We start from the raw sequence: 27,072 nt of genomic DNA, 5'->3' as shown, positions 1-27,072 counted from the left end.
ATGGATGTTGGTTCTCTTCTTATATTGCATGGCGCCCCAAAGTCTACCAACCGAGTAACCTGCACGCAGATGTCCCATGAAATTATACCGAGCATAAAAGAAAAATTTCTCCAGTCCATAGATGGGCCTATTTTAGTTTTCCTTTGTTGCCGAGCCAGCGTACTTACTGCACTTGGCTTTATTTGCCAGTCAAGGAAACATAGAATGAGCGACCAAAATAACGGGGTTCTAGTAGCTAATTTTTTTATTACTTGCTGTAATATAAAGGGAACATGCAATCACGAAGAATATCAACAATCAGCATCTGCGGGAGTGACGATCAAAAAAAAAAAAATCCTCAGAGTGCCGTACTAATGTTTAGAGAGTTTAGAGAGCAAAAATTTGCTGGTTTCATCTGACCGTTTGCTCGAATAAAGAGCAGTGATACAGTGAAGGTGTGCAAGCATTGCGCGGACAATGTCGATAACGTTTTACAATTTCAGGGAATGCCGTCTAATTCGCGAGGCACGTTTGCGGGCAGGTCCTCCCTACTCGATGCTTCCTCTGTAAGTCCATGCGTAAGCATCAACGAAATTCAAAGGGAACGCAACCGCAAGAGAAATAAATGACCTGCCTATATACTGCGAAACTAACAAATTTTTCGCATCTTTTTAAAATCGGAGCTGTTTAAGCCGGCCGTAAAAACTTTGGTGTCCTCAGAAAACCACAGGTGGTTATGCGCCACAGGAAGTGGCCAAGCCCCGCTGCCGACAACAGCAGGTGCGAGCATCAAACGAAAATTCTGCTCGGCGAAGTGGAGCACGTGAAACATGTGAAAGAGAGAGAGATAAAAAGAAAGCTAAGAAGAAAATAGAGAGAAAGAAAGAAAGCAAGCAATAGAAGGAAAGAGAAAGAGGAAAATAGAGTGAAATAAAAGAAATAAAGACGAAAAGGTACAATGACAAAGAAAGACATAAAAAGAGAAAGGAAGAGAAAGAGAGAAACACGAAAATGAGAGAGAAAAAGCAGAGAGAAAAGGAAAGAGAGAAATAAAGAGAAACAAAGAAAGAGAAAGAAATAAGCAGAGAGAGAGACAGAAAGAAACCGGCATGAAAAAGAGATAGAAAAACAGAGCGATACAGAAAGAGAAAGAAAGAGAAACAAAGAAAGAGAGAGAAATAAGCAGAGAGAAACGAAGAAAAGAAAGACAAGTGTAGGTAGAAAGAAGGGCAAAGAGAAATAGATAGAGAGAGAGAAAAAAAGAAATAGAAAGCACCAGGTACAAGAAACAGATACAACAAACAGAGAGAAAGAGAACAAAAGAGAAGAAAGAAAGAAAGAAATAGAAACAACGAAGGCCACCCAGCGCCACACTTCCTTCAGTCCTGACACCACTAGTGCGAAGCTGCCACAATCTTTTTTTTTTTTATTAAATTTTGAATTCTTCATGCGAAGGGGAGTGTCGCGCGTAACCTTTCATCGGCATCATATTCTTTATTATACTAATTATCTCGTGGAAATGTGCATGGCATTTTATGTTCTTATTCGTTGACGCATTCCCTGTTAGGTCACTTTTGTAGCCCGTGCACTGGGTCAGGCGAGAAAGTAAATGAGGAAAATAAGGGATGTTAAGGACACGTCAACACTACCGACGATGCTGTTTGACACCCTGTAATAGAATACATGCATTGTTAGTGCCTTTACGATATTAAGAGATCTGTAGGTGCAGTAAGGAAGCAAAAGAAAACAGGTTTTATTGAGTGCCGGCGTGCAAGCTTGCTTCTTATTCTGCTTTTATTGCGATATAGCAATTATATGGACTCCCCTTGGCGGGTTTCTGCCGTCGCCGTCATGTTCCGTATGAAGTCTAAATCGATAACGTCGCGCCACGCGTCGTATGTTCAACGCGCGTGTAAAAGCACGCGAGTGCTGGCGACGAACGCGGCTGAAGCTGAGACGAAACGAGCCGGCCATTTCCGTCGCACGAAGGGCGCACGTGATAACATCGCAGCGCGTGCGGGGCCTGCCGTCGATGGCTCTTCAAGCAAATAAAAAACGCCCCGCCCGGCTTTCGTCGGCCGAAGGAGCATGAAGGGGTGACCATGGGTGAGATTGGGGTGGGGGCTGCGTCGTTCGCGCAGCAACTGCGAACTTTGATCATAAGGGTGCGGTCGCGAGCGCTATCTCGACAGACAACAGTAGACGGCTCGTGTACCCTCGTACGTGCTGTGCTCTCACCGGTTACTTCGCCTTGAGACGACAGACAGCACAAAAAACCGCTTCGCTCCCTGGAGAGGCCGTATTCCCTTACACCAGCGTTTTGTAGAGTTACGGTAGATCGGATCCAAAAGAGGTAGCTGCTAGCCTTACTTCGTAATACATTCCAATTTGTTGCTACCGTATCCATTTCTTCGCCCTTGCCGCGAAACTGTGATATTCTAAAGTGTCGGAATAGTCATTTATAATGCTAAGCAGCTTTATAAATGCTTTTCCTTTTGCTGGTCCAAGCCCGTTGGAATAATGCGCATAACAACGGAGGTCCTTATTTTTGGGAGCTCCTTTCGGTCTAACCTCAATGTAAAACTTGTAGCCACCGATCCTGTCCTGTTTGAATGAATTAACAAGTGTTTGTAGCTAGTTTACGGGCTCTGCCACTGGTTCTTTAATACTTTTCGCATCCAGTCGCGCTATCGCTGTTTCTGGTCATCCCATATTTTATTGCGCAACGTGTACGCATTTTTAATTTTTTTTTCCCTTTTCTTCTCTCGTCAAAGTGAGTGTGGAGGTCGCGTAAGGGGATTTTTCGCTTCACGCAGCCGCATCGCTCTCACGAACGCGACCAGATCTGGCAGTCGAATCAGTCAGAGAGAGTGAAGTAAAGAGGCGCGCATTTTGCAAGAAAGAACATTGGTCCAATTCACGCAGTGCTCTTAAAGGGGTGGTGCCATCATGTTTGTGGCTTGCACGTTCTTTGCTGTAAGCGTTTCCTATAGCTCCAGGAAGCATGGTGCACGCACCAAGATTAATGTATTCTCGCTAAATAATTTAATATCGCCTTTTGATGTGCACAACTTTCGGTTTCGGTTTCTAGGCGCCGAGGTTGGGCAGTGACGTAGAAGTGTAGGAGGCTTGGTCACGTGACCACACAAGGCTGTGACGCACTTAACCAGGAAGCGATCGAAACTCGGCGAGTGATGTAGCAACCGATGCTTTGCCGGTACTATAATGAACTAGAATATATTCTAGTTCACTACAGCCACGTTGCGGAGGTGGCGGAGGTCCGGAGGTCACTCACGTCACTACAGCAGATCTGGTGTGACGTCACTACAACTTTCGTTGCCTTTCCTATACATCTACGTCAGAGTTGGCGCGCTAGCGATGGGTTTCGATCGGGAGAATGGGCATTTAGGTACACTTTGGAAGTGAATTAAAATATATTCTAAACGTTTGCTGTGTCCGACCCTTTTTTTTTTTATTGATATGATATATAAGGAGATGTTGGTGCACAATTATGGCGCCGGCTACTCCTTAGCCCTTGAGTGAAACTTGAACACATATCTTAAAGTAAAACGTACAAGGCAGTTCATGTAAAGTAGAACACTCGGGCACACATATGCAAAAACACACTTATAGGCGCATATCACAACAAAATGATAAAGAAATGTTCCAAAGACAGCGAATGAAGTCTCTGATAATGTCCGTCGTTAATATTTGGTCCGACCAGCACAAAACAGCAGAGCACACGTCTGCTCTGCTGTTTTGTGCTGAATACTGCCCTGCCTAAACTTCTGTGACCGAATTCTCAAATACTTTTATTCTTTCGTGCTCTACGTAATTGACCGATTTCCTCTGCTATAACTTTGTTCAGCGTCAAGAATAGCTGAAGTTTTCTGTTACAAACAACTTAAAGGGGTGGTGCCATCATATTTCAAGGCTATAACAAGCCTGTTGTGGGTTTCCTCTGTATGCAAGGACACTCCACACGAAGGGTCGGACAAAACAGCAGAGCACACGTCTGCTCTGCTGTTTTGTCCGACCCTTCGTGTGGAGTGTCCTTGCATACAGAGGAAACCCACAACAGGCTTGTTATAGCCTTGAAATATGATGGCACCACCCCTTTAAGTTGTTTGTAACAGAAAACTTCAGCTATTCTTGACGCTGAACAAAGTTATAGCAGAGGAAATCGGTCAATGACGTAGAGCACGAAAGAATAAAAGTATTTGAGAATTCGGTCACAGAAGTTTAGGCAGGGCAGTATTCATGTATTCGCATTAGGTAGCAACACGCCACACTAATCATGTAATGACTGACAGACGCGGCTTGGAATATTACCCTTGGCAGGCTGTTGGTAGCCATTCTAACACCACCCCATTCATATCGCTTGCCGTATGAGAGAGAGAAAGCTAGAAGAAAGAAATAGGACTTTATTTTCCTAAGACCTTAGTCCGAAGCGTCGTTGCCCTGTATGAGTGCAACCAGCACGAAGGCTCTTGACAGTGATCAAGTTCCACAGCGGGAAGAAGGCTCCGCTCTTTTCCGAGGGAACCAATAGATGTCGTGGTTTTCTCTTTCTGGGAACGTCTGCAGACGGCATTTTGCTCTTGAGCTCACTCCATGCACTCTCCGCAGACGAAAGACGGGCACGCCAAGTCCCTCTGGCGATGCAGGAGCTTACGTGAAGAGTAAAGGAGGTACAATAATGCATAGAAAGAGATTTTACTGCGGTGAAAACGCACTGACGGGTAGACGTATACATCAAAATGACAGAATATGTACCAGGGGATAAGAGCGCCGGTGGCGACACCTCGTAACGCTGAGATCAGTCGCAATGTGCTTGAAGAGTGCACGCGCTGCGGTAGACCTAAAATGCAAAATACTTGCAATTGATTCCATCTCTACCGATACGTTTACGTAAGCAGCTTGGTGACAATGCGTAACTTATGTTATTCCAAAGTCTCACCGCCAGCTATGAACGGTAGTATACATACGCACGTGTTTGCCAGTTTCAGCTGTATATTATACATCGATAGGTCGCAGTGATAGGGACCGCATGAAATAAAGCTAACCTCGCACTATGAAAGCTCCATGCTTTCAGGTGGCGACGGAATATGAGTAAAGGTTGTAAAGTACATTCTGCCGTGATTTGGTTTGATACAGAGTCGCAAAGTACTGACACCAACAATGATGGCGATAGGATAAAAAAATTGTTCCTCACGGACTTCTCTTGAAGGCGAGTATTTGAGACGAAAAGTAGCCCGGAATTTTCGTACCCCAACATACAGAATTTTCAATCGTTATTACCTATACACACTGTCGACAGCAACGGAATATCTGAAAGTACTTTACAGAACATAAAATCGGGTGTTTTTTTCGTGATCAAAGAAATCACGGAAATTGTGGACCCGCATGTGAAATTTCGATGTTCAGTGCCTTTCACTAAGTGATAACTGCTTCAACCTTCGTTACCAAAATAAGAATACGCAACGTGCAAAGCTTCGCTAATAAGTCGCGTGAACCACCACAAATAAGGGTGTATATGGCAAGATACTTAGCGTCTGAGATTGTACTTTGTCACTTGTAGAAAAGCTTACAAGGTTACGCCCCAAGAACAAGACAGGCACTCATTAACACCTGGCATTACAAGTTTACTGAACATGAGATTTGCGATAAATCTCAATTCCGGCTCAGGCTGGAAACCTCTAGACTACAGGTTTTTCAGCCTTAAGCAGTTCTTGCGACCTACATAGTTATTCGTTAAATGTGGAGCGCCGTATTAACAAGGCAAAAATTCGCATTTGTGGCGAGCCCGTGTCGCGTAAGGATTTGGCGCCGGCTGTACATATAAAAACGCTGGGCTATATACATAGTACAATCTGGAGCTTATGGGCGTCCTTTGCATTCGTTCGGTCACCCCTGTAATGATTTCTACAGACACAAACCATTTTGCCCGAATCAAGCTATTGTCTTCTTTTTCGCCCTTGTTCATTTTTGTCATTGAAAATGAGTTCATTTTCGATCGAGTAATGCCACAAGTTCTTCGTTTTCAAAGGCAATCAAAATCGATGTGCCTCGTGAAAGTCATGATATGTCACACTGTACGCCACGCCCGGGTCGCCTGTACGTGCGCGGGTGCACGACACTGGGGAGAGGAAGATGAGTACGGTGCTATCGTCGGCAACCCTTGCGGGAACACGGCTCAGTGCCAAATATCGCGCTGGAAATGACAAACGCACGCGACTCCGCCCCCCCCCCCCCCTCCTCCTCGCCTCGTACGACCAGCGCTGCTGCTGTAATATACTGGGGAAGCAGAGGCGTCCGCAGACTGCACTGCAAGCATCGTATGCGATACGAACTGCGAATGAAATCCTTCTTACCTCCTCGCCAGCAAACGATTTCGACGACCAATGTCAAGATCGTTTTGCCGTATAGATAACACGGAAGACACAGCGGCGCCAACGCCGAGAGATAACGCAACACGTTGTGAAATCAGTGTGGCTCTGCGTGTAAGTTCTGTGCATTAGGAAAGGAACGTTTCTCGTGTAGAATTCTTTCTCTATGTGCAAAACAATATTAAAAAAAAACAACGTCAGACATCTGTGCTTCATTTCACCTGCTGCACGGGTGAAATGAAGTCAAACTGGTCTGTAGTTCCTTCTCCTACGTTACCCACCCGCTTCTCCTGTAAGTGGCAATAAAAAAAAAAAAATTGAAGAAAAACACAGCACAGAAAGTTGTGCTTCGAATAATTCATCAATCCACAGAGATAAAAAAACGAACGTTTCAGAGTGGACACTCATAGGGACGAAGTTTATACAACGTTGTATAGGCGTACGCAGTGTTTGTCACAAGTTGACCGCCGATTTGTTATGATAACGAGATATGTGCCAAGTGGAAGGAAACAGATTAAATCAGTGCGGTAGATTGCGTGTGTGCCGTTAATGTGGCCGCTGTATGGTTACGGAAGCAGGAGCACACATACTGCAAGATGAAGAAATAGAATGTATTGAGTTGGCTGGCAGGTTGGTCTTGGTGGCCTCAGGTGGCACACATATTGCAGCTTTTTTTTGTTCTTTAAGAAACTACGTACTAAATTTTACTGCGACACAAAGTATATAAGCCGGAGGAGTCAGGTGTTATGCTACAATGAGTTCTTTTTACGCCACTTCGTAACCCGAAATCGAGCCCAAATTCTCGATAAACGCCGCCTGCTTGCTATTACCGGTAACTGCGCAAGGAAGGAGTGCATTTACACATGTTTTGGCGTGTTGTCTTATCTTTAAATGTATGTGCACCGGTAGAAAGAAAACTCGACAGCATAAAACAAGTATTCAAATTTATTTACGCGTTTTATTTTGGTACACTCTGGAAGCAGCTGTTCACAGCTTCATACTCAAAATAGACAGGTAAACATTTTATTTTCTTTTTTTTTTGGCATGGGTAAAAAATTCAACAAAAAAAAAAGACAGATCAACAAGGTAAAGCGTGACAAACGTGTAAAAAGCCACAACTGAGGTCGCGATGACTATTCAACAAAGCAGCTAACAACAATCGCGCAAGGAGATATACATCTATGCAAGCGCAGGTAAGCAAGCAAGAAAGCAAAAACAAGAAGGCACGTTCCGCATAGCCCGCATGCCCCCCATATAGTACTGCCGTACTCTACATACAGGAAACGCTTGTTCCCCAAGACGTCCGTAGAAGTTATGAATGCCCTCGAGCATCACGAGTATCGGTAACGCCAGTATCTGCAAGCGAATCTTGGCTCAATCCTTATTCTAATCTTCACCGAACGGAACATGGCGTCACCCATCGACGGAAGAATTAACTAGGCTTACGTAGAGTCCCTTGGCGATTCTCAGAGGACAATAGGAAAGTTTGAGGCGCAATTTCGCTACTGTGCATTTCAATAGATGCTGGCAGCATCATGGTCGCGACGCATTCGCTAAGGTTAAAGGTTACCGCCGAAGCGCAGTTACATCCTCTGTCGATGGGTGGCGCTAGCAGCGTGAAGAGCGCAGAAATTATCGGGCATGTTTTCTTTCGTCGCAGTATCCATCCAGAGTTAAATGCATGACAAAAACTTTACGCACTTAAATCAGGGTTGAGAGTGTCAGCTATGGCGATATAAAACGCCACTAAAGTGATTCGGTGCCTCGTGCATCCTTAGGGCCGCTGTTATTTGTCCCATGGCTCGGGGTGTAAAAATTTGTACTGCGTGAGAAATCGTTCTTAATAGCCGACCCTTGCGTTACGTGGCCTTCTCTTTTAAAGACTGTGGAGAAAAGTAATATACGGAATCTGCCTGGGAAGCAAAGCAAACTACTTCGATCGGCGGCGTAATGGCCGAGCGACAGCAAATGACAAAAAAAAAACAAAAAAAAAAAACGACGGAGCTCTTGAGGATAGTAAAATGATAGTCCATAGCACGAATCATGGATCCATAAAGGTCAAGACTAAACGACAGATAAAAATAATGACTTGATGACACTAGCCATTTCATCGTTTCAAAGAGAGTGCTCGTAAAGTTCATCCACCCGTCTGTACACTGAGTCATACAAGTTGAGTGAAGGAACGTCCTGCGTTACAGGGCAAATAAAAAGAACGACGTCCGTTGACTGAATACCGAAAGCGAAATTGCAGTCAGCTACCAAGCATTATGATATTGCGTGCGTGCCACATGAATGAGAAATCAGCGGTGGGATTGTTGGCCGCCCCTACACATTTAGTTTTGAAAAGTGTGGAGGGAATCCGAAACGATGAAGGCAATCATCGCACAAACGTACTCCTGTTCTAGTCTTAAACTGATCAACAGTTTCAGTTACTGAGCAAAAAAGCAGCAGCAGTAATCGTTCTGCTTAATGAGCCCCCGATCTTTCACTAAGCAGCAGAAAAGCAAGTCAGTTTTTTTTACATATAGAAAACAGAACTAAAATTAAGAGATTTATAGTAGTAAATTTTGCCTAGTAGTCATTATAATTGTCTTACTTCATCAATTAGTCATAATACTAGGTGTCTGAGTCATAAATTTAACTCAACTTCACATTTTCCGAATAAGTTAAAAGTAATAACAATATTAACGTTCAATTTGGACATGCTCCAAGTTGTTGACCTAGCTCTCAAGTAAATGTTCAAGACCCAAATAAATTTCGCTGCATCAACATTCGTTCTGAGGTGCCTGCACAACAACGCCCCAATCACTTTAAATGTAACAGACGCTGTTCGTGAAGTAAACTCTTTCTTTTTCGACAAGTACAAGCTTCTTTCATTTTTTTCTAAACTGGTGGTCTGGATGCGCAGTTTTGGAGTACTACACAATGCCTTAACAAAGCTTTGAAGTTTGTAGCTAAAAGAGAGAACAATCAGAACAAATGAAAAGATTAATTGGTGAACGACGAGAAAGCGCACATGAAGAAACTGAATTTAAAAATGCAAACTGCTAAAGAAGTAATTCTTAGTATTAAAAGCAGCGTTCAAATACACACTTTTGTTTCGATAGAAAACAAAAAATAAAGCAATCGTGAAGCAAAGTAATTCGCGCAAATACCAACTTGCGACGTACTGAGCTTCTATAGGACTAAGTTCGAATCTCTACACTCTACGACGGTTCACATCACCTCTTTTGTTCACATAATCACAGCACTTGAAAATGACTGTATTCGCTAGCAGGCTTCCTGTCAGTGTTCAAAGGCACACCGGAGACTTGTATTTCAGAGCCAGATGCGAAGTCGTCCTTGGTATGAATTGACGCGATATGCGAAAACTGCCAAGGAGCCTGCATAGTCGTAGATAATATAGGCGCAAGGAGAAAACAGCAAAGGTTGACCAGTTACGTTTGCTGAGTAACCATGACTGAAGAGGTAAATTACAGTCACAACACAGGTACAAGAGAGACAGGGATATGCGCTTGCCTCTTTCTCCCTTTCTTGTGTCAGTTGTCTTTTGTTGGGCTAATTTGCCTATTCAATGATGCAGAACCAACTGGCCCAGTGATTAATTAATTCTATAGCAACCATGCTTTGTTTTACGAACTTAAATATTTAGACTGCATGCTCAAAAAACGACTGGCAAAATCCACAAAGCTTACAAGTGGTTGTCACCGGTTGGGCCTTTGGAGGGGGCCATCATCTCGCTAACCGCGACGACTTGCCTGAGACCGCTCTTCCGAGCATTAATCCTTAGTGAAAAAAAATATTTGTCATTCCAGGCCTCTAGGCCTGCCTGTCGAGGTAACGCACCATATCAATATACCCACAATTGCTGACGTGTTGGCACTGTCAGTTGTGTCCATGGCCGCACAATGATGAGTGCTCGTATGCTTGCGTATCACCACGTGGTGGTCCCATATTGAATGTTCGATCGTCAGTGAAGGAAAAAAGAACTAAGATCACACACGGCGCCAGAAGCAAAACTACTCTTCCGCTGGCCGGTCCGCCGCGAAGGAGGCCGATCCGAGTTTGACGCCGCTGTTGGCCAGGTCGCATACCTTGTTGATGAGTTCGTTGAACTTCTCAGGTTGGTCCATGTGCACGTTGTGGCCGCAGTTGTCGAACACCTGCGTCGGTTTTCAAAGAAAGGTAAAGGTAACGTTTTAGGTGAACGTTATAAGCAGGGGCGTAGCCAGAAATTTTTTCGGGGGGGGGGGGGGGTTCAACCATACTTTATGTATGTTCGTGCGTTCGTTTGTATGTGTGCGTGTATATATACGCAAACAAAACTGAAAAATTTCGGGGGGGGGGGGGGTTGAACCCCCCCAACCCCCCCCCCCCCCCTTGGCTACGCCCCTGGTTATAAGGTATTCAATGTTATAGCTTTACATGCATTCTCATTCTCCTCCTTCCTCGCCCATCGCTTTGTGCATACTCCCCTACACTGTAGTGAGATAAGTCGAACCTTATTTCCTTATTGCCAGTCGTCCCTCTATTCGCTGAATGCAAAACGTGAACACCTGTGATGTGGAAGTACAGGGCCGTTCTCGCTTCTGTGCATCTTCATCCTTCCCAGGCGACTTCCGACTGATTATCCCAGTTTTCCATTGACGGCGAAGTTCTGGTGGATATATCCTCTTGAGGATATATCTGACACAACTTCCCTGTCAATGTTACCCTTAATAGCAACGGTAGCCGTTATGGTCTACTCTGAGCTATTTAAATTTGTGTGCACTGAGCTAGTAAACAATATTCTTATCTAAGCATATCTAGTTCATTATTTTATTTTATTCTGTGTTTATAAACCCGCTCTGGCAAACTGATTGTGCTGTCTTATGTTGCTGTTCTCGTAAGCCTGTACACCATTTCACTTTCACCAAGCTGATAAAATAAAACTCGTGCAGTATACAATTATGAGATCTACAATTCCGGCTCATCACTGTTTTATCAACACGCGTGTGATTTATGGGCGCTAATTACCCGACAAATTACAACTTAAACATTGCTTTTCTGATTTTGAATTCGGGGCGTAGTTTGCAGCGAGGAGCCTGTTCATGTTCCAAGTCATGTTCCCTATTCAGAAGTTTGCATCTAGTTATGTCATATCAATATATTCCCACGTTTCACTCGTAGCATGCGAAAAAGAACATGCAATGTCTACAATCGAGGATCGAGTAGAAACTAGGGGTGTGCGAATATTCGAAAATTTCGAATAACTAATCGAATAGCATTCTATTCGATTCGGTACTCGAATCGAATAGTACATACTCGAAATACCGAATATTTTTCGAATAGTTTTCGAATAATTAGCGCCGACGGGAGAACCCCAAAACAATGAAACTTTGGAATAGTTAAAGGCCATTTTTCTTCTTTTAATCACTAAATTACCAGTATGCATGCAGCGCAAGCTTTTACGAAACTACCGACGCTATATTGATTACCGGATGAAGGCGTTTTTTTCATGAAAGCTCCATACTCGCTCAGTTTTTACTATGCAGCAGCTGCATCGTATTAATCAGTTCCTGACTTCATCTTGTAATAACTGAAGGTGCACCTGCATTCAGCTTCATGAATAGCAATAGATGCAAGGGTTGTGTTTGCGTAAATTGTTCTTGCAGATACAGCTTTCAACACCGATGTCTACATGCCTTCAGTGCCGAGGACCATGTTGCGATGGCAGGTTTATGTGTTTCATTACCGCCTTAGCTGTATGCATAGTCTTCGGTTCAAAATTGTTTAGATTTTATGTCTCAGTTTTATTTAAAAGCAGGCGACAAAGTATCTGCAGTCACTGTTGTATGTCAACCTACAGGTACAAAATATATCGACGGCCCTGGTCGTTGCTGTATACGAGCTTACCTCAGATTTCATAGCTGTGGTATTTTGAGTCAGTTAAAAGTAAGCTCGACGCTCTTTGGTGAAAGTTCGTGAATATTTGGTTCAAACAAAGAAAAAAAAACGCTGCGGAGTTCTAGGACCGTTTTGAGAATGGTTGTCTTACTATTCGAAAACTATTCGAAAAGTATTCGATTAGTATTCGTATTCGATTCGGTGTCGTCACTATTCGATTCGTATTCGATTCGGTTCCAAAATTCACTATTCGCACACCCCTCGTAGAAACACATACGGCGTAGCTGATGACTGTTCATCGACATACCAGCTGCAATCAATTATCTCCGTAACACAATGCACTCCGTAGCCACTTCTAAAATGTTCAGCTTCTAATACCCCTGTCACACGGGCACCCGTTAACTCCGTGCAACTCCCTCGCCGTTACGTCAACGGAGATGCGGTCCGTGTCACACGGTCTCCCTTACGTCAAGGAAGTTAAACGGAACGTTTCGCAAAGGGACATCGGCGATCTCCATTAGCGGCGGAATGGAGTACTCTCGTCCCCAGTAATCTGTAAGTTACGGAAAAAACCGCAAGCACAAAACAGCCGCAGTCAACACAATAATGAATTTCATTAATATTGAAAGTTATTTCACTGCATAATCCAGTCATAACCTGCGTTTAATGAAAAAAAAAACGCGTATAAGTGCACATACTCTCCGCACCATGCCTCGCGAAAAGTCGTCGTGCCGCCATTTTGAATAAGTGTCCCCGAGTCCGTGTGCACCGTTGTGTTTATGTCTGTGCATCTCGTTTCCTTCTTATTGCGGTGCTCTTCATTCTACTTCAGCACTACCAATAGTCATAACAGTCGAGTGACGCGGGTTTTCTTCCTTCTCTGTCGACGCCGGCACTCGTACTGGCAGTACACGCGGACTGTCGTGGGAGCCATCCGCAGCAAAGGCTTCGTGGACTGGACGTGAGACCTGTACCCAGCTGATATTGGAAAGGACAACGTGATTTGGGTGGTAGCGCAACTTCAAAGAGCTCGGCGACAACTTGCATCGTGTTTGACAATCGGTACGCGTAGAAAAGACGCGTACCAAAACAAACGTAGTGTTGCCAGCACTCCTGTCAAAATTACTGCCAACATGCTTGCAGGTACACGTTTATGTGATGAAGACAAAAAAAAGTTTTGTGTCGGTGTGATTAAATTATATTTTTTATAATCACACATACCATTGAGAACGTTTTCAGCGTGATTAGAAGCGAAATATTGCATGCAGACGTAGGTGCAGCAGCGCCTAATGGACCCCTTGCGGCTTCTGTCCGAAGCTCGTAAAATTTCCGTGTGACATGGGCACAACTCCATCACCGTCTAACTCCCTCATGGAGTTTTACATTGATGGAGTTTAACGAAGTTCGGTGGTGAGGGCGTGGACTAATGCTCTTCATATTATAATTGGTCAAGATGCAGTAATTACGCATTATACTGCCTTAACAATGACAAACTGTTGCCAGGCATTACAAATTTAACAAACATGCGAAAATTTTCGTGAGTGTAATCACAGTTCACAAGATCAAAACTCCATCTCAAGAAAGAGTTCTTCACCGCAATATCACCCTTCGTGCAACGGAGCCCGCTTTACAACTGTGGCCAAAAGGTACTGCCGTGAAGCCACATGCGTCGTTTTATAAATTTATCGTTAGCGCTTGTTTCTAAAGTTGCGTATTTTCTCGCTAATACCTCTCTCCCCCGCCGCCGCGGTGGCTAAGCGGTTACGGTGCCCGGCTGCCAACCCGAAGGTCGCGGGTTCGATCGCGGACGCGCGGGTCGCATTTCGCTCGAGGCGGAATGCTAGAGGCCTGTGTACTGTGCGATGTCAGTGCAGGTTAAAGAACCGAATTTATCAGGAGCCCTCCCCTACGGCGTTCCTCACTCTCATATCGTGATTGTGGCACGTAAAACCCCAGAAATTATTATTACCGCTAATATCTAATGGTTTTATATACTGCATCTGCTACTTATCTCCACGGCGAAGACCTGCAAATCATCGCTGTATTGAAGCCACTAATGATCGCGATACGCACACGCCTCGACGCACACACCATCAAATCGAAACGCATTGCAATTTCTGGATACCTGGGAATCACACCTTGCAAGTATTCATTAACATACCGGTTTCTAGGTTATTTTCTCTACGACAGGCGCAAAGGAACTGGGCTCTAAGATAGTTATCGGTTGTGACGATCTAGACATGTGCGACGATCTGCTATGTGTGAGCGCGTATCACTTGTTATCTTTTTCCTTCTTCCTTGTTCTTTTTATGCCCTCTTTTCTCTAGACACTCCGACAGTCCGAACTGCCCTGCAACTGCTGGAGGTTCTCGAACCAGTGTTTTCAGCGCTTCTGCAATCACCGCGGCTCGCCCACGGCCCTCTGAAAGGCCGTGATTCCTCAATGGAATGTCAGAGCGCTGATGTCATGTAGGTCAGAGAAGCTCCAGCCTCAGTGACTGATTGTACCCCTTTGTATGTGCAGTGCTCTCCTCTCTCTCTTTGTATTCCCCATTCCCTTATCCCCCGTGCAGGGTAGCGAACCGGACGTTCGTCTGGTTAACCTCCCTGCCCTTCCTCTTCTCGCTTTGTCTCTCTCTCCCCCAGTGTCAGCCAGCAAATCAGGTGCAATCTGTTTAACCTTCCTCCCCTTCCTTTGTTTTGGTTTCTCTCACACGCAATACAGCGGCCAAAGGAAACTAAACATAAACATTTAACACAAAATTTAGGTGAAAAAGAAGGAAAAAGGGAAAAAAGTGAAACTTTCCGTACACGAACTAAGTGAAAGAGCAATCGCACCTGCCCGAATTAAGATCGAATTCACTAAGCTTGATGCATTTAGCATTCTTGGGTAACATCACCAATTGTGCGGGCGTGTGTGTGCGCGTGTGTATGGGGGGGGGGGGGGGGGGGGGGGGGGCTGGGCACAACAACTCAACGATTCAGGGCTGTGCTTCGAATGCGCTCAGGAACCTACGCGCGGATCGTAGTTCATCGTTCATGAGATGGATTCTGCCGGAATTTTTCAAGTGCTGCTACCTATTGGCCAACCGCCTTCGAAAATAACATGTCTGTAATTACGATTGGCTGATATCTGCTTTTAATAAAATTGCAGCGTAAGAAGTAGTTTTTGTGAATGCCTTCCATAATAAATATATCGTTCAAGAAATAGAAACAGCGTTCAACGACGGGAACCGTAAAATAATAGCAATAAATATAACGATGGCACTAAACAAAGAAGAAAGAAAGAAATTAAGATAGTAGACAGCAAACGCGGCACCCAGTACTAAAATAACTTCTTTCGGTTCTAGTTTGCGACTGCCCCGTGCACTTTAGAACGCGGCGGCAAAGAGAGGGGTGCTTCAAGGCACGGAGAGAAAACAGACTACGGGACTTTGACTACGTGCACGCCTTCCCGGCAGCCCTGCGGCCGCTTCTGCACCTGGACGTCGACGTAGCCGTTGATCCTGGTCTTCTTGATGTGCTCGGCTGGGCTTCGCGTGATGAATGTGGTCTTGCCGTACACGAACGTCACAGGCACTTCGGGATCCAGGTCGAGGAAACGCAGAACCATGGGATTCTTCGTCCACCCGAAGTACACGCTCAGGTTCCGGAACGCCTCTTCACCTCTGCGTAGCACAGGCGACAGAAAGGTCGGCTATAAGAACATGTGCACGATATAGTACGCGATAAAGTCCAGGATTCGTACCCTCCCCCCTATTCGCGGTACAACTGACAGATTAAATTGGATCAGCGATTCGAAAATACTGTGTCTCGGTGCCCTGACTTCTCGTATTTGCTCCGCTTAAAGTAGACATACCACGCGTGCACATGTCATGAGTGCCACATTCATTGTGCGAAATATCAGGTTGTTTTAGCAGTGCCCGTTTACCATACGGTAAGCACGGCAACACCGTACTTTTTTGGTTTGCGCGCAGCTATCTGCAAAACCCGTATTAACGTCTCTCATCTCATGACATTATCACACCCATCGAGCAACTTGCGCATCTAAAACGCTTACACGGAACGGTAATACTGTAGCGTAAACCGTACGATATTATCGACACAGCTAGAAGAGCCTATAATTAACGAAAGCGTGCCGTCTTTCGCGTAGTTAACAATGCTTATTCTTGCATTCTTAGGTGCTTGTTGTTGTCGTTACAGCGGGACACACAACACAACACCAACCGCTGAAGATGAACATGCGCAAACGTGCCTCTTTTCATTGCTTATGTTCCGCAAGCTAGTTAAACAGAGATGGCATGTTAATTTCTGAAGTCAGATAACATTGTAGAAATCGATGTTGGACTAGTTGTTATGAATTAATTAGGCGCAAGTTTGCCCTCCCTTTCCCGCACGCACCCACGCACACATATACTCGAGTGTGTGGGGGTACAAAGAGTTAAAAATTCTTTAAAAATAGTTGCGGCCTAATTGTAGGTCCGTGCTTTGGTCTTAATGCTACCTCGAAAAATCAATCCGAAGAAGAATTTACGTCTATTTCCCGCTTTATTTAGGCAACAAAGTCTGAGGATGCTGACCTTACGTCATCGCAGTTGCTCTCGTAGTTTCCATTATCCGAGGCAACTCCGAAGTGCCGCAACGAGCAATTACAATATGGGGAGACATTTTTCTTTAGTACTAGTCTTCTCGACATGCTCTCCCACCTTTACAGCCCCACTAAAAACGCCACAAGATAAATGTAACATCACAACACGAGCAGCTTGACTGAACGTGCCGTGTCTATCACGGTTTACCGTGTCGGCTCTCGCGATGCACCTAATTCCACGGAGTCACGCCTGAGCCGCGACCGTGCGATAACACGAACTGTATTTTCTCCACAGCATCACGCGATTTGTTCGCAATTGAAAAACGTGCTGTCTTACACTGTCTCCTATTCAGGGTTGACACATCTTGACCTACATGTAAAGCACACTATACGTTTTGGCACGCAATGCAGAAGGCCATGTTTGCCTCTATGCATTCCAATGAATGCATTCCCGCACCCTGTATGCATACTTACGTTGGCCTCCGGACGTTGCAGTGGTACACGTAATTGGGAATAGCGGTGGGGTCCGTGACAACACGACCGAAGAGGCTGTGAGCACCACTGAGTGCTGCCTGCATTATAAATGGTCCTGCGAAAGTGAAAAAGGATGGGGTAAATATGCTGCACCACCGTTGAAAGGAGAGTACAAAGAGATACATTGATTCGGCACGGGCAAGGTGTCACTTAATAAATTACACAATATATCCAATCGAGAGAAGTCTGGTAGAGGAGCTCTAAAGCACATTTCCTTCTGAAAAAAAAAAAAAAAACAGCCGAAGACTGGGAATCACTCACATGGAAAACAGCGAAACTCTGCCCGTTGAAGGAGGATACGCTGTTAAGCAAGTAGTTGTTTCGTGAAGGACATCGCTACGATACAACCACTAACAAAGACACGTGGACGCACATCATAAAGCTGCGTGGACTGGACATTTTGCAACATTTCGTTGAAAAATTCACTTAAAGGGGTGGTGACACCAAATTTTGAGGCTACAAAAAGCCTGCTGTAGGCTTCCTTTGTATGCAAGGATACTCAGCACGAAGTGCTGGACACAGCAAACGTTTCAGATATATTTTAATTCGCCTCCAAAGTGTGACCTAATGCTCATTCTCGCGATCGAGACCTATCGCTCGCGCGACTGACACCGACATCAATGTGTAGGAAGTGCAACGAAAGTTTTAATGACGTCAGACCATAGTAGAGTCGTAGAGTGACGTGCAATGAGCGGTGACCCCCAGCTCCGTTGCACCAGGCAAGCCAAGAGAGCATCGGCTCCGAACCTACACCCATTTTTTTTCTCAGCGTGTTGCCGAAGTAGCCAAATTTGCTCGCATTTTGTCAAGTACTTCTCATCGTCACGCGAGCCTGCGAAGGCAACTTTAGAGAATTTTAGCTTGTTCGCACACTTTTTTTTTTACATTAGCATACCGGGTTACCGTAGCCGTAAACGTGAGACCGGACAGGTGGGGCCACCTGGCGGCGCTAAGGTGAACCAGGCAAGCACAGAATTGCTGTCGTATAAATCTAATTACTTCTACTTCTCTGCTGGTGTAAGTTCTCGGCCGCGACGTAGTTCCGAATGCGCTGCCTTTATAAACATTTTTTCGACATGGTCACTCAGCGAAAACAAATAAATACACCTATAATTGTGGTTGCACAAAGCGTCACAAGATGTCGATACCATCGTCCGGTAACACCGGTAACCCATGCGCAGGCATCTTTGCGGAGTACTGCAGTACTCCGCAAGGATGTCTGCGCATACCGGAATCACGTACACGCGAATATTCTTTATTAGAGAATTTTAGCGGGTTTTCAAGGCATCCGGACGCTTGCTCGCGTGTGCGTGCGACAGGAGACGACGCAGCACTGCGTGCGTCACAGCTTTGTGGGCCCACGTGTTCAAGCTTCCTATACAGTGACGCTATTGTCCAACTAGGCGCCCAGAAACTGAAAGTAGTTCATGTAAATAAGGCTATATTAAAATATTTAGCGAGAATGCATGAATCTTCGAGCGTGTATCATGCTTCCTAGAGCAATAAGAAACGTTTCCAACAAACAACGCGCAAGCCACAAATTTGATGGCACCACTCCTTTAAAAACTGAAGAAAAAATGCTACAAAAATATGGTTCGTTCTTGATTTACAATATGGCATTCACGAACGCCAATGAGGAGGGGCATCGTGTATAGCTGCTGGTAGGCAGGATGCAATGAAATTCTTAGTGCGACTATTATCATGATTTTTTCTACCTTTTCCTTTTCTACGAATGCAGATAAGTCAGTCGTACAGTTATTCTGGTTTTACTCCTCTGCCTGTTTTCCCTCTTTTTTCTACCTTCAAAACAGTGACGGCAGAGTGGTGAGTGTGCTGGCTGGAACAGTGCTTACCGAGGAGACCAGATGCTCTCAGTCCCGAGAGCACGTTGAAGCGGTTGCAGTAGAGTTGCAGTGGTGCCAACCAGGCCCCCATGCGCTTGCCCCGCGGCCTCCCCGGGTCGAACACGGGGAAACCCCAGGGATCCTCGAGCACCAGGTGAGCCACGCGATGTGGGTAGCGGAGCGCATACGACGCGGACAAGAAGCCTCCGAGGCTGTGGCCGGCCAACACGAAGCGCTCCAGCTGCATCTGCTGCCGCCATGCCTCAATGCCTGCACCGAACAGAGCAAGGTCAAGTGTGCTTCTACGCCCATTGCCGCCGAATGAATCTAAGTACTGAATATGTATATATAAATGGGAACATGCCTTTCGCTATTCCCTTAGTGCCGTGCAAAGCAAAAGTGGTGGACGTGCCAAGAGGAAATTAATGTAGCACCATGGCGTGCGGTAATACCATCAAATCTACATGCCTTTACCTTTTCAATGTCTCTACTAAGACTTTCCGGCGCCAGCCGAAGAAGCCTACGCTCTAAGAAAAAAAAAAAGAGTCCTTTGACTCTTTTTGGAGAATTCTGACTTCCCACGCAGATGACTCTATTTAAAGAGGCACGTCAGCTCTCTTTGGGGGTCATTGCACTCTGAGAGTGGTGTGACCCGGAGAGTTAACGTGTCTCTTTAAGGAGAGTCACATACGTGGCTAGTCAGGACTACCCGAAAGGAGTCACACTTACTCTTTTTCTTCTTACAGTGTACGCGTCAGGCAGCCTATGCGCTGGGACAGAACAATTATGGTGTTACTTCAGGCGAAGCCATGTGACAGCTGCTCTATAGTAGAGTCCGATTGCGCATACATATAGTTATTTATTCACTTGTCCAAGACAACTACATCAATGCTTCAATTATTAAACAATCTCTCTCTAATATATATATATATATATATATATATATATATATATATATATATATATATATATATATATATATATATATATATATATAGTCTGGTCCAATAGATTTCGACTGACCAAGTCTGGCCAGTCGAAATCCGCGAATACAAAGTCTGGTCCACCAGACGAAACGTTAGTGAAAATATACAGTGCCGAACCAACGAAAGTCGTAGTTTCTTTCTTAATTCCTTATTCTATCGGGGTCCGCGTGATTCTTTTCCCACTTCTATATATATATATATATATATATATATATATAATATATATATATATATATATATATAATATATATATATAATATATATATATCATAGATACTGCAGTAAGGGTGAAGACTGGCACTTGCTGATTGAGGAGTAACGAAGTGAGTTGGTTTTCAGACGTCCCACCGTTTCAGTCTCCCATCTTCTACGCAACGGAAAACACGAACAGCGCCGAGATGGCTCCTCCTCTATTTTATCAACGTGGTGGCAAGCCGGATCATTTTCCTTGTTTTTCTTCAGTTATTTTGCTGATAAAACACTTCTGAGCTTAGGCGCGCCAGCGATACGGCGCTACTCTTGTAGGGTTACCGTGTCGTCTGCGTATGACCACGCCTTCGTTCATATAGTACAACGCAGACCTTTAGCTAGACGAGGGTTAACTTTCACCACGTATGTGTTGAATCCAAATCGCTTTATATGTATTTCCGTATGTTTTACGTCCCTTCATGTTCGTTCAAGACGAGCGGCACGTTTCCTCTCTGCTTGAGCAGCATTCGACGGCAGGCCTTACACACGGGGGGAGGGGGGGGGGTGTCATCGCATGTGCCCTCCGAGGGACGGAAATATGTCGGCGCGTTTCATCTCTGCTTCAGCCGCGTACGCCGCCCCCGCTCGGGTGCTTTTACCAGCGGGTATAACATACGATGCGCGGGGGGATGTTATCGATTTGGACTTTATACGGAGCATGACGGCGACGGTAAAAACCCGGTGAGAGTGTCCATATAATTGATATCGTAATAAAGAAAGCGACGTCGTCTCGTGGAAGTGTCGTCTGCTGCACTGCTACTTCACACATGCACGTCTGGCCCGCTGCTCCGCAGCTGAGAGGGTGCAGACAAATCGTAAGCCAGCGCTGCACTTCTCCTGCTCCTTTTTGTTGCGAACGGCAATGTGCAGTACCTCGTGAACTGCTCAGGCCACGGTGTTAGAATAGTTTAGGTGGAGCGACGGCGCACTGGAATGAGGAGAAATCGGGGACCTCTTTCCCTTTCTTGACGAAAGGAGGCGCGCGCGGGACGGTGGCCACCTGGCTATACCCAGCACAAACCTGACGCTTCTAACATTCGGTGTTTTAGCGTGTTTAGCAATATCGCAAGGCCCTGTGAGGATTGTGTTGCATTGTAATATCATATACATAAGTTAGATATAAAGACTTAGTAGTGTTTTATGCATGACGGTTCGGCATGCGGCGTGAAGCTCATAAACACCACCTTCGGCCTCGGCAACACCGTGGCCTAGGCGATCGTGCCCGCATTTGTCTACAAACGTAAATCTGCAGTTGCGTGACGCGTGTTGAATTCACCCTTCATTTGCTCTCGAAAGATTAATTAATGTATTTGCGGTCAGCATCATATAAAGAGCAGGTGTCATGTTAAGGGGCATTTCGCATATGAGATCAAGTGAGCCTTCAGAATCTTTTACTACGAACCGCTTATTTGCAAATTCCGTAAACATTTGCGAGAAGACGGATGCTTTGATGTAATGAAATACAATAACTTTATTTAGGTCTTTCGGGGCGTGCACTAGCAGGTGACGCGCCGCTCCCACGTCAGAAAATACAGGATTGAAAGGGAATGCAATGAAGTGGGCGACAGCTTGTGGCCGATGACTACGAAGCCGCTCTTTGACATATTCAAAATAAATAGACTGCAAGATATATACGTTATGGTGCGTCAAGAATTTTATCACAGTATTGGCACGATCTACGAATTTTACACATTTTTGCCTGAAAATGTTGCCTTAGCTCGAGTATTGTATGGTGCGGCTAAATGATACGAAAGAATGTTTCCTCACAAGAACGTTTCCTTTTAAATAGCGCTTCCCATGATTTGGTGCCAAATCGCGCATCAAAATGTTTTTCACAAACAAAATCTCTTGTTTGCAACTCGCCATTTTTCCGTGGAATAGCAGTGGCCACATTTTCAAGCGGTCACTATCCTTCGGAGCAGCGAAAAAGCAAATTTTCTCCGTGCACGATTTGTAGCCCGAGAGGCATCGCCGCAAAGAGCACTTCTTGCACATCTGGACAATATAAGTTGGTAAATAAGGACACGATGACAAGGATAAGCTATTTCAAATAGGCTAGCATTTAGGCGGCAGGCGTTTCGACTGACAAACGTATGTGCACGAATGGGGCCTCGTCTGGTTTGGCGTGTTTATTTTAACGGGTGAGAGAGTGACGTCACCGAATCTGGTGTCCACTCTCAATTCCTGTCATTCCCGAAAGAAGAAACTGGAAATCAAATGGTTAGGACGCTGAAAAGGAAACGGGCACGACCATTTCACGTTTGTGCACCCAGAGCAAGGCACAAAGTTCTACTTCTGCTACTGCAACAACAACATGTCCTGTGACGAATAAGGAGAGGCAGAATCAGAATGGCACATGGTGATTCATGATGGATTGGTCGGTAAACGGGACGTTAACGTTCACCACCACGCGCCAGCCAGCACGTCTAAACGTTGCAAAGGCGGGCTGAACAACTAACACCGTGGGCGGCTGCTTGAATCCATGCGATATGGTGCATGCACAACGACCACCCATGAAAGGAATTTCTAACCTACCATTGTCAAATGTGTTGCTTTCTTCTTACAAGCATCATATAGAGAGACGTCAACCGCCCTCACCCCCCCCCCCCCTTTCTTTTTCAGGGAATACCTTTTTCTTTTTGACTAACCCAGTTCGGGTCCGCCACGGTGGACCAGTGGCTAAGGTGCTCGGCTGCTGACCCGAAGGTCGCGGGCACGATGTTCCGTTGTCGCGACTTCGATTCCGGCCGCGGCGGTCGCATTTCGCTTGAGGTGAAATGGTAGAGGCCTGTGCGATGTCAGAAATTTCCGGAGCCCTCCACTACGGCGTCTCTCATAATCATATCGTGGTTTTGGGACGTAAAACACCAGATGTTATTATTAACCCAGTTTGTCGCGGCGGCCTCAACCAATTTGCCACGGTGGCCTTATTTGTGCACGAGCTAAAATATTTTGAAATTCGTGTTCACCTGTAAACTCATTATCGCTGTTCGCAGAAGCTATATTTCCTATGTATTTCCGTCTGTTGGCTACCGCCACTGAATTTCTTGATGTTGTGCATTTACCTTCAAATCAGATTGATATGTGCGGTTACCCTGATAAAAAAGGAACGGCCAGCAGTTGAAGAGTTGTCGCAAATGCACCTTTGTAAGCAACGCGGCCCCCGTTGAAGCGGCTGACCTGAAGCCTCGATACACCCAGCGCAGCCTGTCGGAAAAAACGCGAAGCGCGTCCCCATGTTCGGCGAGGAGGCTGCGCGGCGGAGGCGGAACGTCGGTACACCTAACCTATTCTAACACCGTGGCTCAGGCGCATCGAATGGACCCCGTGTAGCAGCCACCTGCAGCCGCTTTGTCGCGAAATGAAGTTCCCGAAGTTCAGCAAAAGTTCAGTAGTCCCTCTTGACCACATTCACCCTTTTAGGCTGGCCTTTCGAATTCCGCTCGCGAGGTTAGCAATGAGCCATTATTTTATCCGAAACAAAAGCCAAAACACAATAATAAACAAAGCCACAAGTGCGTTCGAAGCCGCAAGCTGGAAGACTATGCAAATCCATGTACCACCCATCACTTCCACGGTTGCTGAATGATCACAGCGCCAGAGTTCCCTCTAGCAAATATTGTAGGAAACTCTATGGTCTAAGGTACTGGTTTAAGGCACCAGCCTCTTCAAAGGCGTGGGTTCGAAACCCGACTCTGCCAAACTGCTTTAATTTCTTGTCGTTTTTTTTTTTTTCGGAAAAGAGGAATGACAAACACGCGTAGCACGTACCATAGCGCGTATTCTGCTGTTACACCTTCTAGGCCCACAGGCCCTTAGCTTCAGGGCTCTTCTGTTTGCTTCCGCGGAGACTTCTACTTCGGCCCACTGTCTTTTGGCTCGTATAACGATTAGTCTAGTTTATTCAACATATACACTGCACCGCTCTTTACGGACATTCTCTTGATTTCTTCGTACCATTCCACTGGCTGTTTATGCTCTTCGATAGTCGTACAACTTTTACCACCGGCAGACGCAACTGCTGATGTGCGCTGTGATATTCCTCACATTACGGGCCGTCAAAAGTGATAAGGAACGTCGTACATTGCATAGCCTTGGTGTGATAAAAACCGACACAAGGTTCCGGTCACCATTCCCGATTTTGATGAAATTTACTCTAGGCGCAGGTTTTAGACCAAGAACAATGAATGCGATGTTATTTTTGTGAAAAAAAAATTGTTGCCTAAAAAAATTTGCGCAGCTTGCACTGAGGCGCGCAAGGCTGGGGCAGGGCAGAGCAGAGCTGGTCGGCACTCGGCTGGTCTTCGCTTGACTAGGCACACGTGCATTCACACGCCGATGCACGAAATGTGCACGTGATCACATTGTAAATCACGAGTATTGGCTAGGTATCGATCAGGTTCGATTGGGAATGGCTAGGCAATCACAGCACCAAGTAGCTTAATTAGGATATTTACCTCAATTAGCCTGATTTGCATATTAGAGGCTTGGTCTCGACCTAGACTTAATTAGCTAATTAGCCTAATTGGTACTGACTAAGCTCAGTATCAATTAGTCTTAATTAGGCTTAGCTCAGCTCATCTTGCCGAGCTCGGCATGACTCGGCGCACCAGAATCTCAATCAGCTTAATTAGAAGAAATTAGGCTTTCACTTAATTAACTTAATTATGCTTAGCTGATTAGGTATTACCGTGTTCAACTTGGCTTAATTAGGCTGGACTATAATTAACTTGGCTTCACGAGGCCGCGCCGGCATGATGACGATAATTTCTTGTCTACATCACGAACTGGAAAAACGGCGGGCATAACAGCTCTGCTGTGAAAACAAATTTTAGCCGCAAAAACACTTTTCCGCCAATTTCGCAATTTCGAGCGCACCTAGCGTAAAAATCGCGCACTTCTTTGTCACAATATTTATTCCTGGCCAAGAACAAGTGAAATACAATCTTATGAGTATTTTATTTCCCTTTGATGTGGAAGAACTTCTGAGAGAAAAAAAGTTCCCAGCATGGAAAATAGCCCGAAATACCTGCATTTCAGGAATTTATTGCTGTAGACAAGTTAAACTGAGGACAATAAAGCTCGGTACATATTGACTTTGATATTTAGGCTTTCTTTTAACTTTCTTGGTAGGCAAGAGGTTTCATTGACACTTGGGAAAGGGCAGGAGAGCGAAAAATCCAAAGCGGACGGAAATGTTCCAAGACCTCGTTCCGCCGCCACTTTCGCTACTTCGCGTACTGTTCGGTCTTCAGACGCAGTGAACGCATGCCGCTCTGCCTCTTGTCTTGTCGGCTTGCCTCTTGTCTTGTCGAGCGAATCCCCGGCAGTGGCGCCGGTGGATTCGCTCAGATGCGCAAAAACGAGATATGTTGGGACACGCCCACGCGCTGCTGCTGAACACTTTGCTAATTCCCGTCTCCTTGGTAAATCTTCATCCAAATCAGGCTCTTCAGGAACACGTCCTTGTAGAGGCTGATAGTTTTGTCGTGAAGCATCGGTAGTTTTTCGGTTGGGTCGATGAGAATCACCGCCGAATCGTTGGCCGCCATTTTGAATTTGCGGCCGGATGTTTACATCACGTAATTTATATGCTAGTGCTGCCAAAGTACGGCTTCCGGTGAAGCGAAAAAGCGTTACACTATCACCGTGGCGAAAAAAATCGGTCCGAGATCAATTGGGCTTATACCACCTTGTTTACCAGGCGACGAAACAAGCGGATTTTTAGTGAGTTTTGCCGCTTTCGCCTGCTTTGAGCACTAATGCGAACGCAGCTTAACAGTTTTCGACGTTTTCGTCGACTCGAATTTCAAATTACGTAAAAATATGGGACTGTACAGGCGAGAGAGAGAGATCCAGATAGTTGGGTAGGCCACTAAGCTAATCGCATAAGAATAGAAAATGAAATGACAAATACGGGCCTTCGATTCCAGAAACTAAGCGATGGACGCCGAGTGATCGTGTCCTGAAGCGGCCGATTTACCACTAATTTCAGACACGCAGGCGCTTCGTGCCCGAGTCCCGAGGTCGCTCGAGGGAGGCGTAGGCCTGATGAAAGAGAGCTATGTTCAGGAAAAAAAAAAAAAAAAAAATATATATATATATATATATATATAATATATATATATATATATATATATATATATATATATATATATATATATATATATAATATTACGATGAACTTAGCGCTCTACCTTCAGAGCTCCGTGTTTTGTGCTTATTTTTTGTTATTAATGCATTGAACGACACCTGAACACTCACAACATGATCGGCGTAGTGGATTGTCATTCGTAGCTTAGCATGCTCTAGACGCACTCGAAGTGCAACTGAGGCTGTCGGCTACGTCCCACTTACTCGCGTTACCACTCGCCGGTGCAACCGCTCGTTTTGCTTTCCAAGAATGGCCACAGAGTTCCTGCAATTACCTAGAGAGGAAAACACTTATCGTGCGGGGGAAGCGAAATCGCGGGAGCTCCACATCACTCGTTTTGCGTCCGTTTCTTTTTCGTAAATATTACAATTTGCGCACACGAGCATCCGCCATCGGATGCCGTGTGGCGTCCACGCGTGGCGTCCACGCGTGGCGCAAGTCCCCACACAGTTACACCAGCACG

At 45.3% G+C, this 27,072-nt stretch overlaps 1 protein-coding gene across 5 annotated transcripts in view; it reads right to left on the bottom strand.

Annotated features, from left to right (window-relative positions):
• Nucleotides 1–7,286: 7,286 nt before the first annotated feature.
• LOC119373389 ((Lyso)-N-acylphosphatidylethanolamine lipase) overlaps nt 7,287–27,072 on the bottom strand; it is a 77,347-nt gene continuing 57,561 nt past the window's right edge. For all 5 annotated transcript variants that reach the window (XM_049419853.1, XM_049419856.1, XM_037643433.2 and 2 more), the window contains 4 exons: nt 19,230–19,490; nt 17,317–17,431; nt 15,736–15,922; nt 7,287–10,531 (listed from right to left, as the gene is read on the bottom strand). In XM_049419853.1, the coding sequence (XP_049275810.1) occupies nt 10,388–10,531; nt 15,736–15,922; nt 17,317–17,431; nt 19,230–19,490 (707 nt within the window). In that variant the 3' untranslated portion in view covers nt 7,287–10,387. The remainder of the gene's footprint in view (nt 10,532–15,735; nt 15,923–17,316; nt 17,432–19,229; nt 19,491–27,072) is intronic.

This window comes from Rhipicephalus sanguineus, chromosome 1, assembly GCF_013339695.2.
Source record: "Rhipicephalus sanguineus isolate Rsan-2018 chromosome 1, BIME_Rsan_1.4, whole genome shotgun sequence".
NCBI classification, from domain to species: domain Eukaryota; kingdom Metazoa; phylum Arthropoda; class Arachnida; order Ixodida; family Ixodidae; genus Rhipicephalus; species Rhipicephalus sanguineus.
This window is presented reverse-complemented; position numbering and strand designations above follow the sequence as displayed.